At 38.6% G+C, this 15,814-nt stretch overlaps 1 protein-coding gene across 1 annotated transcript in view; it reads right to left on the reverse strand.

Annotated features, from left to right (window-relative positions):
* Positions 1-15,814, reverse strand: part of LOC111940789 (uncharacterized) — a 21,491-nt gene continuing 5,677 nt past the window's right edge. The window contains exons 3-5 of the mRNA XM_086869774.1: positions 4,238-4,291; positions 3,123-3,271; positions 1-2,025 (exon numbers count right to left, since the gene is read on the reverse strand). Of these exons, the coding sequence (XP_086725900.1) occupies positions 3,197-3,271; positions 4,238-4,291 (129 nt within the window). The 3' untranslated portion in view covers positions 1-2,025; positions 3,123-3,196. The remainder of the gene's footprint in view (positions 2,026-3,122; positions 3,272-4,237; positions 4,292-15,814) is intronic.

Raw genomic sequence — 15,814 nt, forward strand, 5'->3', positions numbered from 1 at the left:
TGATCTGATCATTCGTTTATTCTCTAAGTTTGGTTACATTTATACTGTATACAAATGTATTCACGCAAGTATCTCTACTGCAATTGGCTGCATGCGCTGTTCACACGCCCTTATAAACATTTTTATTGGATAATTACATTTGTGTATATTTGACCACAACTTGTTCAATTTCTCCATCTCTCATCCTGCTTAGCTCTTACATTGTGTTCTTTTGCTGACCAGGCCTGTTCCTTCCCTGTCTGATAACCTTGCCCTTGCTCTTAACTGTTTCTCTTCATGGTCAAATTTGTTCTAGCACAGCCCTGACTCCTACATTACCATTACCAAAATTTCTTGCAAGTATAAAGTGATTATTTCACTTCTACAGCATCTAACCTAAGAATCTCAAAAAATTAAAACAGTCAGCTAATTAATTCAAACAGTCAGCTAATTAATTCAAACAACATTGCTATAATTTGACAAAGGTTAAAACAGTTTCATTTCATCCACCAGCAAAATGCCTTATTCTCTGATGTGAAATACAATAGCTGACTGAAAGGGCTCAATAAAATAATATTTTGGATCTTTTTCTACCCTGTGCTCAGCAGTTTCTATTAGCCAGTGTAGACTGGGATCTTAGATACTCAGATACTAAATGACTTCAGAAAAGACATATATTTATCTAGAAGTGGTCAGGAAACACATGATTCTCTGCAGAAGGCACAGACTTTAAAAAGCAAAAATTCAGATTTAATCTAGACTATGCGTGTTTGACTAGATGTTCTTTTCATGTTAGCAAAATTAATTAGCCATAGACTTTGTTACTATTACATTCTGGGACCCCTTAGTACAATTATCACACTAGTAATAAATACTTACTGTTACCTGTTACACCATGAACTTGCAAATGCTAGCTTAAATTGCTACGCATGTCAATATTTGTGTGTTTATAAAAGGCATGATAAATCATGTGCTTCTGGCAAGCACTTCAAAAAAGCAGGTTCTTCACTAAGCATACATTTGGCACAGCTAATTACAGAATCAATTGCATTTGCAAAATACAGGAGTGCAACAGATAACATTCTTGAAGCATCCTGATCTACATTGAGTAAAAACCCCAAATGTCTCAAGAAGTATGCTCAAAAAGCCATCCCATTTCTGCAAAAAAAGCAAAAACAGTCTGCCAAACTGTTCCCAGTATATCAAAGCTATGGTATTTCCTATAAATCTAGAATCACAGTTTACAGTTCTCAGTCATCCTGCAGACATTTTGCAGCACCACTGTATCCACAAATCAGGCACTGGCCATTTTAAATGTTATCCTAAAGGCCTAAGATCTAGTTTACAACTAGTTTCAATTTTGGTTCCATGCCTAGATTGGTCAAAAACCTCCTGAAGTATCTAATCTTTCATTACAAAGAGGGAAAAATATATATATACATATTATACATTTTGTACAAACTGAAACTTTTGGCTAAACTATGGGGAGTGCTTTCTGAAGAGCACAGTAATCTTTCTGAGGGGCAAAGTACACAGGAAAAAGTGTATGACACCTTTGCTCATGATGCATTTTGATCCACTCTAGTTTATAACAGCCTTTCAACGGTGTTGATGGACCATACACCATACAGACCCCTCTTTTCATTCTGTCTTCAGACTCTTACTTTTCTTGACTCTCTGATTTGGAAGTTATTGAGAAACAGAATAAAATATACACAATTGTATAGCTTACCACATTTAATTTATGTATTTTACTTACTATAGCTTTTCAAATTTTGAGAATTGTATGCCATTTAGGCCTCATATTATTTAGGAATGCCATATCACAGCTCCTTAGAAGGACAGCTGAGAGGTCACTAAAACTTAGTCAGCTCCATAATCACAGCGCAGTTCATTTCCTGAAAGAATCCTCCTCTCTCCTTTTTCAGCTCCAGCATCCATACAGCATCATGATCAGAAGAATGACCTCTGTAGTTCACAGTTCCGAGTCAGCTCCTTTAACAATTTTCTAAAGCTCTGTCAGTGTGTGATACATGCACTAAGATCCTGAAAAAAACTGTACAGGGTGATCATGAATCATCATGGCAGAACTAAGCAGAAGTCAGTGTGATGCAGATGTGAGCAGAAGAAAGATGGAATGGGGAAAAAAATAAATGTACAATTGCACAGATGAAAGAGGTTTTACTGCATCCCTCTCCTTTCTCCTAAACCATTTTTTGGCAACATTTTTCTGTTTTCCTGCCACTTTGCTCCTCCTAAAACACTTAAATGCAAATCTTGACATTAAAAAAATAAATCAGAAAATCTGCAAAAGGACTAGCTCTGCCTCTGCTTAGAAGGAAACAAAAGTATTTTATTCCTCTCCCTCCAAACAGGAAGGAAAGCATAGAAATGAAGAATTTTCTTGAATCTTCTTCAATCATTTTTTCCTAGCATGCCGAAAATGTGTCTCCTGCTTTCATTTTCCTTGTCTTTATTTCTTGCCAATGTTTGCTTTGTTCTCATGATAGAATGGTGCATATCATTAGCAGTTTAACATAGCGGATTAGTATTAGTATTAATTAGTATTAATTAGTAATTAGTATTGCGGATTTCTTTTTCTTCCAGAGCTGTAGTGGGTACCTACAGCTGTTTACAAAGTATTTCAAACAATCTGAAACAAGCGTCCTGAATAATTGAAGATTATTGGTAAGGGCACAGAGAGCCTTTCAACTCGGTAAGATAAATTAAAATGCATCATAAGATGATAGTGATGAAATCCATATGAAATCATGTCCTAGATTTTATAAGAACTAAATGTAGTCTGCTCATATCAAGAAACCCACTGCATGTGGCACTGGTTAACAGGAGTTGGCAGTCTCCAAATAAAGGTTGCAGAATGGTGGCCTACAAAATTAATTGCTCTTTTAGCCCTGGAAGAGGTGTTTTAGCTCAGAATTTACACACTGCATAAAGCTATAGGTTAGGTATAGTAAGATTTTAAGCAGGGTGGTAAGTATGTGGACCAATTCCATAACCTCTTAACTCTTCTCTGCTCCTAAGAGATCTCCGTGAAGTTTAACAGTAGAAATATTCATAGTACCAGACAGTCTGAAATTTAACTACATGGAGGATGGAGTGGGAGGAAAAGGAGTAACCTTTACCTTCACTGAAATAATCAGACTGTATAGCCCAGTTTAGTCAGAGGAGTCTTTTTCTTTATTTCTAATTTTTTTTTCTATTGTGCTTCTTTCATTTTACAAAAGATGCTGCCAGAAGGCAATCCCGACAGCTGGCTCCAGGAAAACAAAGCCTGCCAAGACACAAGGAGAAAATGGACCTGTCCTTGGACTGAGACATTAAAAAGGAAAATAGAAATGCAACTTGTGTGCACAACCCATTTGACCACAGTCCACTCACAATTATCCTCCCTGACAACACTGAAGAAGAGAGTGCACAGAAATTATCTCAGTCCCCAGCTAGTTATTGCTACCAGCCTTTTATTACTACTGTTGTTCTGATGTATGAGATCCTCTACAGTGGATGTCTCCAGACCAAAGGACATTGGTCTTTTGTTCTGGGGTGACTTTATAATACTGATATCCCCAGTCGTCTGGTTTATGTTATATATTAAATTCTGCACCTTTAAGACTGGCTTTGAGAGCAAGAGAGGGGGAAGAAGAATCGCGCAGTTTGTGTTAAAGAAAAACATCACTCCCACACACCCCGCTCCTGGACTGTGGTGTCTGCAGCACGGACAGACAGTGGGACAGAGCTTCTCTCTGGCTTTTAGTTCGTTTTAGCTAGCTGAGGCAGAAGAGTTCCCTGGAACTTTGTTTTTTCCCTTTTTCTTGGATCTGTGCAAGCCTGCTCTGGACTGAACACCCAGCCAAACCCTGGGAGCTCACGCCTGTGGCACACCAGGGCCTGGGCCTCGGCACTTTCCAGCGACGGAGGGACTGATAAGAACCTGAGCGAGCCGAGCTTCACCACATGAAAAGGGCTTTTCTTCCTAGATTTTCCATCCCATCGAACAGTGAGAGGTTTTATTATTTAATATTATTCAATTTCTGTTAAATAAACAGCTTTTTCCACTTCTCTCCAAGGAATTTTTTTTCCCCAGACCAGTTGGGGGGGGGAGAGGGGTAATTTAAATTTTTTTTCCCTCCCTGGAGAAACCCCCATTTGGAGTTTTTCTCCCAAATTTACCCTAAACTAAGACATCTCTGAAGAATACCATAAGAAAATGAGCACTCCATGAGCCATACTTTTCACATACCTTCCACCTGGTTCTGGGCATATGTCTTGCTTCCACCAGCGTCCCACTAATTAGCTGAAAAACAGAAAATCAGTATTTAAGGCTGCCTGGAATGCCTCCTATCAAACAGTGTAAAGAACAAAAATCTCTTTGTATTTTACACAACTTTGGTCCTAATTTCTTATTTAATGTGGTTCTGGCACTCAAAATTAAGTTCAGAAAAGAAACAACATTGGAAGGGCAAAACTGCGTAACATATTTGGACACAAAGCAGGAATGAGGAAAGAATACCCTAGAGATCAGAATAACTACACTCAGTAATTGAAACTACAAAATACTTTTTTTTTAAAAAAAGGCATTTTATGCCCCATTATGGTATATCAGCTGCTATTGCTCTTACATTTTTCACCCAACCAGTACTTTCTGCAGATACACAGTACTTGAGTTCCAATACCTAGTTAAAAGTCAGATTCTTACAGAAACTTTAGAGGTAAACTCCAATCATTCAGTGATTAGTCATATGTCATATAAATGCTTACGAAGTTTAGACTACAAAACACAATAACATTCAAAACTATTACAGTAGATTAAATTATTTTTTTCTTCTAGTGCTCTTAAAAAAAGTTTTAAGCATATTTTAGGTTTGCAAGAATAAACAATGACCATTTTCTCTTCAGAGGACTTAAGTAGAGAAAGCAATCATTAAATCCACCAAAGTAAAGACACCTGCAGACTCAGACACCCAGAGAAATCTCTGTGAACGTTATAATAGTCCCTGCTAAACACAGAAGGTTCCTCAGATGTGTTTTTCTGGGCTCTGGTTCAAGTAGTGAAGGATTTTGTCGAGGTTTTAGCTGTTCTTGTGCTTTGTGTGCCCCCTATTGGAAAAAACTCTACAATAAACCACCCATATTATTCCATATTCAAACTCTCTCAGCTTTACTGTCAATGTAAGATAGTCATTTTATTACATATACTTTTCCCTATTTTCTCAGGGATTTCAGCTTTCATTTCATGGCACACAACAGCTGAACTTATAATATGAATTTTAAATGGATTGTCACAAGGCGATTGTGACTGTGCAGGTTGCATAAATTTTCATGGTAATTCTGTTGTAAACAAGAATTTCACTCATGACATCCCTACATTAACAAGATACTTACTTTCCCATAATCAATAAATGTCTCTCCTAGACACCTGAAATCCAAGCCCTCTCCGACTGCTACAGACAGTAGTTTAGCACAATTTTAATGTAGTTTGCACAATACTGAATATTAATGATTTTGTCTGGATTTCATAGAACACAAAGTAATGATAACTAGGAAGGTCAGGAGTTAGAGAAAAGAAGAAGAAAAAAAAATTAACTCACCAGTCAAGGACTAACCCTAACCATTAAATAGAGAAATGAACAAGCAATGAGTATGCCTTAAAAAAAATATTTGTAAGTAAATTCAAGTTTCTGGATGAGATACTGTTAATGAAAGCGAAATTCAAATTAGTGATCCTAAATAGATGAAACTATTTAGAGCAAATACATGCTTATCCTAAGCCCCAGAGGCTAGTATGTCTTACAGAAGGTTAAGGGATACCTACACAGGATATACACAGAAAAGGAGCAGCAGGTCTGCAGAGTGCCTTTGTCAGACAGATGCTCTCTGAGATTGTAGAATTCCTGTAACTTCCATAAACCATCACACCGAGACATAGAGAAGCTAATGTCCATTAAACTTCTACTAAACACTGTAAGTAACCATGTTGTGCTGCTAATTTATACTAACAGGACATAAAGGCCTAGTTTTAGAGGTATTTAAAATGAGTTGACAGAGAGCTGCGTGCTTGGCACATCTCCCATAAAAAAGGTGTTACTGACTTTTACAAAACAAGGGTGTCTTTTTATGCTATGACCAGTTTTTCAGACAATCTCTACCATGAACTGCATGCAGTAAGTAGGACTTGAACTGTTTCCAAAAAAAAAAATTAACTACATTCTTTGTTTTGAATAAATCACTTTACTCTTAAGAATTAATTAAAATATTGTCTTTATAATAATTGAAAAGGATAACCATTAAAACAAATGTATTCTGATCCAAGCACTTACATAGAACCTACAGAAAGAGGCTCAATCCTGGGCTTGTATAAGTAATATTTTTTCTTAAATGTCTGTACTAATTTACAGATAGATCACTGTTAAACAGACATGCTATATTGAATAATGTTAAATAAAAATGAGCAAATTATTTTGGTCACAAGGTCAGAATTAATTTGCCTTGTAGCATATAGTTCAAAAAATGCTTCAGCAAACACTGCTTGTATTATTACTATTACAGCTGTTGTTTCAACACTATAGTGCAATGACTTTATGTACCAGTTTTAATTGTACATATTAGGGTCATAAAGAGAAGCTGCAGTATCTCCTCTTTTATGCATGTTACAGTATTATGAAACTTGTAAATATGAGAAAAACTCTTAGGCTCATTAGCAAAATTTCTATCCATCATAAGTAGTTTTCTAGTTCCAGTGTCTATTATTCATGTGAAGTGCCGTCTTTGCCATAAAATAAACATCTTCTGTAAAAACTAAGTGATTAATTCTTACAGCATTTTTTGTTGTCATTTTCTTTGGTTTTTTTTACCAAACACCTCACCTTTGGAACTTCTTCCAGTCTTCTTGTAATCAATGCAAATACCTGATTAAATATCTTCATGCTTCGTGCTTTTTAAAGTCTAACTGGAGAGTGAATATTCATAGGGTATATTAACTTGATTTAATTCTGATAACTTTCCCCTCCATCTTTTGGCTCTCCATTTTAATGATAAGGAAGAGCTTTCCCTGGCAAATATTGTGTCTGATTCCAATTAAACAAATCACCTAAAATGACTTTTCAAAAACAAAAACAAAAATTTGCAAAGAAAGGGAAGTTACACTCAAAATCAGATACTACACAGGTTCTGTAAATATTTGAGATAGCGACTTTAAAATTCTGACAGCAAATTTAGAACTAAAACATGTACCCAGAACAAATGTATATCATGCATATGTGTATATAGAGACAAAACCCATGCACATTGCTTTGCTGTCTTTCAGTCTATTTTGCATACTTTGTAGGATGAGAAAAAATTCAGTTTTTCTATATTGTCCATATACACATGTTCCTGGTGTCACTACCTTACACACAGACAAATATACACTCCCCAGCTTCTGTATTGCAAAAAAATATTTTGCTATAAAATTGAACTAACATGTGCAATGAAAAATTTATTTGTTTAAACAAAATATTCTTCTTCTCTTGGATGATAATTGTCTTTAAGCTCTTCAGAAATCTGGGTGATCCACTGGTTTGTACTATCTCATGTCTCATGAGAACCCTCTAGAGACAGAGGTTCTCAGACCAATTGTCCATATTTGTAACATATTCCCTAATTTGTAAGGACTCAGACAAAATCACATGATTAATTGGAGTTCCCCCCCTCCACTGATTCATATACACTAAGTATTGCTGTGATTCCTTTGACAAAAATACATACTGAGATTAAAATCTTCCATAGATTCCAAACAACACTTCAATTACATATTGCAATATGCATAGCACAGCATGATTGTACGTGCCTTGTTGATGGGTCACACTACCATTCCACATCAGCTGGTTCAGGCACTAGCAGTCTAACTGAAGCCTTGCTCATAACCAGAAACTTTAACCTAGCTCTCAGGTGGTCTTTACTGCTACAATAAAGAGTCTACTGAAGAGCCAGCTATTTTAAAAGCTCAGGAATATCTAGCAGGAAGTATAAGTACATTCTCCACCTGGCGAAAAACACACTAAAGAGATTGGTAAATTAGATTTAGTACTTCCATGAAAATATTGAAATTCCTTAAAGACAACACCAATTTTTCTTCAGATATTTAGTCAAAACAACTGAAATGCTTACCTCAAAACATGGAGCACCCTGCCTTCTCACTTGCTCTATTTCATGCAAGAAAAGAGTGTCTCAGTATCTTTCTATTAAAAAAGAGGGGGGGGAAGTGTTTTTATATTTTTAATTTATATTTCTGACTTTTAAATGCAGTTCCAACTCAGGAAAGCAGCTAATATAGATTTAATTATATGGAAAAGATGGTTTAACTGCAATTCAAATTCAGTACCAAAAATCCAAAGAAACCAGCCTTGCCTTAAATGTGCATGTATCAATTCTTTGCAGTCATTTGTAAAGAGCTGTGCTTTAATACCTAGATTGCTAAAACCAGAGTTGATAAAGCCCTATATTCCTGTGGATAAAGTTTTACTAAAAAACTGATCATCTATAACACACTTCATTAAATTCTTTTTGATTCTTCCCTAAATGAAGAAACACAACTACTTGAGCCCCTTAAAATCCTAATGCTAACCATATTAATCTGTCATCTACTGAAAACAGTGACAATTTGAATTCAAAGTAGAATACTAAGGATCAGCCGACACTCTACGTAAATCTTGAAAGAACACACTTCAGACACAATGTTTTTGTATTACATCTTTCTTCTGAATTTCTTCTGTCTTCTTACTCTTACTAGGTTTGGTGTAATTAAGGTAGGTCGTTGTCCCATACAGTTGAAAGCATTGGGAAGTCATGATGAGACATATCAGAAAAAACATGAACCAAATCACTTTTAAAATGATATTACACTGAAAAATGTTTGTGTTAAAATCCATAGACTGCACTGATCTCATAAAATGGCCTGTAAGTCTTAAAGATAATGTTCTAACCTCCATTTAGACTACCTTTGATTTTTTTTTTTTAGCAATTTCTCTTTTAAAAAACACAGTGAGTGAACTCCACCAACATTAAGGAGACTTGTAGAGAAACTTTACAAAAGTGCTTGAGAAGTGTCCCTGGGGACAGTCATCTGCAGTAACTTGTCTCATGCACTCTGCATGTGGGATCCTGGCATTCTCTATAGCTGGAATGATTTTTAAGCAAACCAATAGAAGAAGCACAAGTACACTGTTATGTGCCTTCCCTCAGTGATATAATCTCAAGCTGCACAGCTCCTTGCAAGATGCTAACCATTGGCAGAAGGATAAGCTGTCACAAATAAGAGTAAATTGCACCAAGGGTCAATTAAGTAAAAAATTAATAAGCTCAGCAATTTGTTCTGTAACCAAATGTATAAAAGTAAATCTGTTCAATTATATGAGAGGACACTAATATACAATCTTTAAGATAAACTGTTTCAGTAATGTTTTTTTAAAATGCTTTGACAAAGAGAATTGCATTAGCAAAGATATAACAAGTCAGTAATTAAGACAGCAGAATTATAGACTAAGATGTTTGCATGTCTGAAATTTTACAGCCAAACTTGTTTTATCAAATTTTACTTTTGTTGATTTTCTATATTTATTCTTACATAAATTGTATATTATCACTCAAAATTCCATCTAGAAGAAATCACAGAATAAACTTGTCACTTTATAGAACAAAAAACAACTTTTCTTATGAAAGTAATTTCATGTTTGCCACAGGAGAAACCACTTGAAACAAGAGATGTGTTTCAATTTGGCTAATCCCTCATTATTGTTTACCCCAAAAGCACAAGCCATAGGTGATTTTGTGGTATTAAATTTACCTTTTGCAGAAGAACGGACAGTACACGAACACTAGCTGATGACACTCATCAGAATCACTGCTCTTGATAGTACTGCCACCTGCTGTTCATTTTTCATTTTGTTTCTTGATCAACAGTTTTAAACTACTGACTTTGTACAGCTAATTTCACCTTATCTGTAAGAAAGATTGATTCAATCAATATTGATTTTTTAAACCATTTTAAACACCACTCATTGTTTCAGTTTCTGTTGGCAACTGATGCATAACTGTCTTCTTCTCATGCTTTCTTAAATGCACAGAATAATCACACCAAGGAAGCAAGACTTTCTGCCTGCTTTTTGGAAGTGTTTGTTTAGGATTCTGTATGCGTTTCTTAAGATTTTTTTCACATAATAAAAAATTAAAGAGTAAATAATCTAATTTAAAATTTATTAAATCATGATGTTTAATTTTTAAGCCAACAAACCTAGCACAGAAATTCAGAAGATGTTCAAGAAATAAGTGTTATTCTTTAGAAAATAGAACTAGTAAGCACTTGTGGGATTTTATTATTTAAATTTGCCTTCAGCTCTATGGTATCAATAGGCTTCTGTGAATTTAATCTGAGAGGAGTGTTAAACAATGAAAGACAGATTATTACATTTCCTTTGCAACTCTCTTTAGAACTAGCCTAGGTTTCTCTACAGACAAAAGTGCAGACAAATTAAGGAATAATTTTATTTCTGAAATTCAAATTTAGCATGTGTACATACTTTAGTTTTGTAAGTTTTAAGACAGAGACAGAGAGAGAGAGAGATGAGATGTATGTTTGTGGGGGAGATTATACATATATTTAATTAGTTGTTTATCTGTTTAAGCATATAACACCATCCTAAATCTACTACTAGATTTCAGGGATAGTAAGCCATGGTTGCCTTATACTGCTGCTCAGAATATTGTGTTGGAAGAAAAATCTTCCTTTCCAGTGTCCAGTCTTAAAGGCTGATTTCCAGGAAAAAAAAGTTAATCTCTAAATTACTAAAATGAAGAGAGCAGACTTTGGGATAAAAAGCACTGACAAATTTTTGGGCAGATATGAAAATTTAAATTGAGGACTTGTTTCTGCTCTGCAGTGGCTTTCCATAGCAAGGTTTTTTGTAGCAGAGGAGCTACAGAGGCAGTTTCTATTAGAAAGTAGTCTGTAAATAGTAGTTTCTGTAAGAAACTATGTTGCAATGTGTTTGTTTAATTTTGTCAGAGTTGATAGGTTTGAATTTTTTGTTGGTATGTTCCTTTTCCCCCCCTGGGTTGAATGTATTGGTTTCTACCTCTCGTTATCCCTCCCACATCCCATCCATCAAAGCAAAACCCTCCCTTCCTTCTTGAAAGTTCCTTGTCTGTCCAGCCCTGCCCCTACTCCCTTGTCCATCATTGTAAACCCCACCATGTCTTCCAGATCCTTCCCTGTCAATTATTTGTCCCTCCTGGCCCCACTGGCTAGTGTATCTTGCTTCCTCCCTCTGTGTATCCCTGAATTTGTGATCCCCTCCCCTTACTCCTCCCCTCAGGATTCCCTATTGGTCCACTCTTTGTACCCTCCCCTGGAGATCAGGCTGTACTTAACCCCCTGCACAGCAGGGCTTCGGGTTCTTGTGGACCTGACTCCTTCCAGTGTAGATCCCACGTTTCCCCATCCTAATAAACTATAAATAAACTCCGGAGAGACTCCTCTGCTTTATTACCTCTGTCCCTGACACCGTGCACCACAGAGCTTGGGGTGGCCCAAGCATCCAAAGGTTTTGCTATGGGAAAAGCAAAATCCCCAGTGATTCCCCACTCCTGGCACTCGCCTGCGCTGGAGTGCAAAAGAACACCCTAGAGCTAGCTGGAGCTACAGTGCAGAGCAGTGTCAAAACTATCCAACAGAGCTGGTGTCAGCCAGCTCCAAGACAGACCTGCCACTGGCCAAGGCTGAGCACATCAGTGACAGTGGTAGTGCCTCTGGGATACCTGATTTAAGAAGATGAAAAAGCTACTGTGTGGGAGTCAGCCTGGCTGGGGCACAGACTCAGGCAGATTTCACCTCTGATAAGCTGAACCTCCATTTTAAGCCCTGGAAAACATTTGTTAACCCAGGGCAAACCTGAGTCTTCATCCCAAGACCCCTTGTAGTTGGTATGTTAAGTAACTGAAGTTCTTTTCCCCTGTTGGTTAGTTATGTTCCTTATATGGTCATGCTTCCCAAATGTTCTTTCCTTAAGGTAATATATTGTTCCTCCTTTGTTCTTGGCTTTGGTTGGTCACCCCCACAGAGCTCCCCCTGGTTATTGTTGTTTGGTTTTTGGGTATTGTCCCTATTTTCTTTTATTCTTTATTAAAGTGTTATTTTCCTGGTACAAACTATTGTTCCCACTCCTATTTATTTTCACCACCATCTGCCCTGAAGTCAGGGGACCTAAAGATTTGTCGTGGCCACCCTCCTTGTGATACTACTGCACCAAATAACTGCAGCCAGAGAGAGAAGTGAGCATAGGTGAGAGAAGCAGTTGTGCAGATCCCAGGTCAGTGGAGAAGGAGGGGTAGAAGATTCTCCAGGCACTGAAGTTCGATTCCATCTGCAGTCCAAGGTGCAGCCCATGGTGTGCCATGCTGGAGCACAGATCCACCTGCAGCCCAAGGATGACCCTGTGCCAGAGCAAGTGGATGTCTGAATGAGGCTGTGACTTTGTGGGAAGACTAGCAGGACCAAGCAGGACCTCTGGCCCCACAGAGAGGGGTGCCCAGGCTGGAGCAGGTTTGTGGGCAGGACTTGTGACCCAACGGGGACCCAGCTGGAGTATTGTGTTCCTGAAGGACTGCAGACCATGGAAGGGACTCATGCTGGACGAGTTCATGAATAACTGCAGCCTGTGGGAAGGACTCATACTGGAGAAGTGCACAGAGCAGGGGAAAGATTTCCTCCCCTGAGGAAGATGCAGCAGCAGAGGCCATAATTCCCATTCCTGTCTCATTTGCACTGCTAGGGACAGGAGTAGAGAATCAGAATATAGACAAGAAATGAAGCAGGGCGGGACAGGAGAAAGCTATTTTTAAGTTTTGGGTTTACTTCTCATTATCCTACTCTAGTGTTGGGGGTTAAGTGTCTTCTTTTTTTTTTTTTAGTTCTGGCCTGTAGTGCCTGTAGAATTTTTACCCATTAGTTGCGGAGACAATCTAACTGTGGGTACTTGGTGACTGCTTAACAAAAGACAAAGAGTTTGGCCGAGCCCAGGGGGGGAGGGAGGCAGGAAAAAGGAGGGTGGAGACAGTTTTAGCGGGCTTTCTTCAGCTTCAGAGAAAGACATTTTGGGCATGAAGCTGTTGCAGTGGAGAGAAGGGAATTTTGCCATCACCCAGACGGAGCTGCTGCTTCTTCTTCTTCTTCCCTCTTCATTGCTGGCCTCACACCCCCTGTCCTGCCGGGACGTGTGGCAGTGCCAGCCACCGCCGCGGAGCTGCTGATCCACCTCATCCACCAGCCCAGGATCTCAGCTCATCCCTGCTGTTCCAGCTGAGTGTTCCTCAGAGCCCTGCAGGAGCACCGGGACTGACTGCCCGAGGGGTTTGTGAAACAAAGCCTCTCCTCCATCCCTTCCCATCTCAGCCGAGAATGCTGTCACGGGTACCCTGGTTCTGTTTTCTTGCTAATGCTGTAGTTATTGTTGTTTGTTTGCCTGGTTATACTAGTAAAGAACTGTTATTCCCATCCCCAGATCTCTGCCTGAGAGCCCCTTAATTTCAGAATTATAATAATTCGGAGGGAGAGGGTCTACATTCTTTCATTCTAAGAGAGGCTCCTGCCCTCCCTAGCAGACACCTGTCTTCTAAAACCGAGACATCTAGTTAGATTGGTAATAAATGAAATTAATTTCCCCAAGTCTGTTTCACCCATGACAGTAACCAGCGAGTGATCTGTACCTATCTTTATCTCACCCCATGAAGCCTTTCATTGGATATTGTCTCCTCTGTCCAGCTGATGAGAGCGACAGAGTGAGTCTGGTGACCATCTGGCATTCAGGCAAAGTCAATTCACCACATACTTTTTATGGGAATTCTTTCTTCTTACTTCTATGCTGACTATAAAGAATCCCTTAGCTATATGACTGCCGCCTATACTGACAAGGAAGTGTAGATAGCAAAGGGACTGGGCTGACAGAACAAGGAGATTTGCAACATTAAGACAGTATGGGTATATAAATTACATGTGTTAAGAAAAGAGTACAATGAGCAGTCATACGGTGATAGCAATAATTAGGTTAAACTGTTTCTTTCAGAGAAAAGACAGGATAATATGAAAGAGTTGTACTTTGAGTGACATGAACTAGGTGAAAAATGACTGTTCGTTCTATTCCAATATATTAAGAATCAAAAGAGCATACTAGATGGCAGGTTCAAAACAAAAACAGTACCAGTAAAAAACCCCCATGTTTTCTTCCAAATAACTTGCAATTAAGCAGTGGAATTTCTTGCTATAGGATGCTGCAGATGCTAGAAATCAATGATTTTGGAAAAAGAAATAATTTTTTAAAACCCTTTCTAGAAAAGATCACTGATTGATAATAATTATGAATGCCACCTCCAAGTATTCTGCAAATTACTGAAAGCAGATCTAAGGAAGAGCTCTTGCAATCTTTAACACCATGAGATATGCACTTAATCACTGTCAAAGAAGACATAGACATCCTTGACTTTAAAAATTGGGCAACCACCAGCCTGAAAGTATGCCAAACTATCTTGAGAAAAGTAGAAGAATAGGAAATGACAGCAGCCTGGATGTAGCAATTGGAGCAACTAATATATTGAAGACATAATTGTGATTGGGTGGAACAAAATTATGGAAGTTGTGCAAGATGATGAATAGTGGGAAAGAGAAAGCAATGTGATGAGCATGAAATCAGTCATAGGAATCAAGACTGCAGACATAAGCAGATCCAGGAGATGGGCAAATAGTTTAAGCTGGCAGATACAAAATGTTCCACAATGGTTCCATATACCTTAAGGGTATACAGAAATGAGTGTCAGTACTTTTAAGGATATCTGGTCAAGGACCATTTTCAGTGCAGCAGATGAGAAAAGGAGGAAGCCATACACAGGAAAATACAGGGACACAAACCCGATCACCAAATGAAAGGAAGGTGGTGATGATAACCAGGTCTGGTCAGACACACAAATTGATGATGAGACATGTGAGGCCACAGGAATGTTTATTCCAGCAAGGTTATCTTGATTGGGAACTTGGTAGGCTGGCAAACCAAAGGAACAGTGGTAAGCCAGGAAGCAAAATATATTGACATACACCTGACTAAGTAAACATGTCAACAGTCACAGTAAACTAACCTTGCCAGTCACAGCAGCTGCTGAGCTATCATAAAACTACAGCCATCACCCTGACAGAAACCTCATCTGGAGTTTTCAGCTAGTCAGTCTCCAAACTCAGGGGTACTCTGGTCCATCTGCAAATCCAGGGCCCTGAACTATGTGGAGTGAGGGAATCAATAGAGCTGTGGAGGAACAAGCTGGGGAAGGGAGAGCAAGGAGAAACAGAGAAATGATAGAAAGGATACAAAGGGGTCCAGCTGTCTATAAAGTAGTGCCACTCATCTGACTTAGTCCTGCACCTGATGGCCATAGTCTGTCTCATCTTGTTGCACCTTATTAAAAATTCTCTTATCTTCCTCTTTGCATAATTGCTTGCACTGTCCTGTGCATGTGCATGCTGCAAGATCTCAGTGTCAGGTACCTGGGGGGACCTGCAGGTGCCTGCATGTGAATGGAATGTAGTACCAGCCACTGGAGCAAATCTGGGAATGTGGGTGTCTCTGACCTGTGGCCTTAGAGACTGGAGTGAGGACAGGGATCCCAGCACAGAGCACGGAGGGACCTCTCCTGTCAAAGGCCGGAATAGTGCTTGTTTCCAGAGCATATGCTGGGTGGCACTGGCGTGAGTGAGCAAGCTTAACACTGGTGGCTTGAGCAGGACCACAGGTCAGAGGAGACA

Source organism: Cyanistes caeruleus, chromosome Z (genome assembly GCF_971803275.1).
Source record: "Cyanistes caeruleus chromosome Z, bCyaCae1.hap1.1, whole genome shotgun sequence".
In the NCBI taxonomy this organism is placed as follows: domain Eukaryota; kingdom Metazoa; phylum Chordata; class Aves; order Passeriformes; family Paridae; genus Cyanistes; species Cyanistes caeruleus.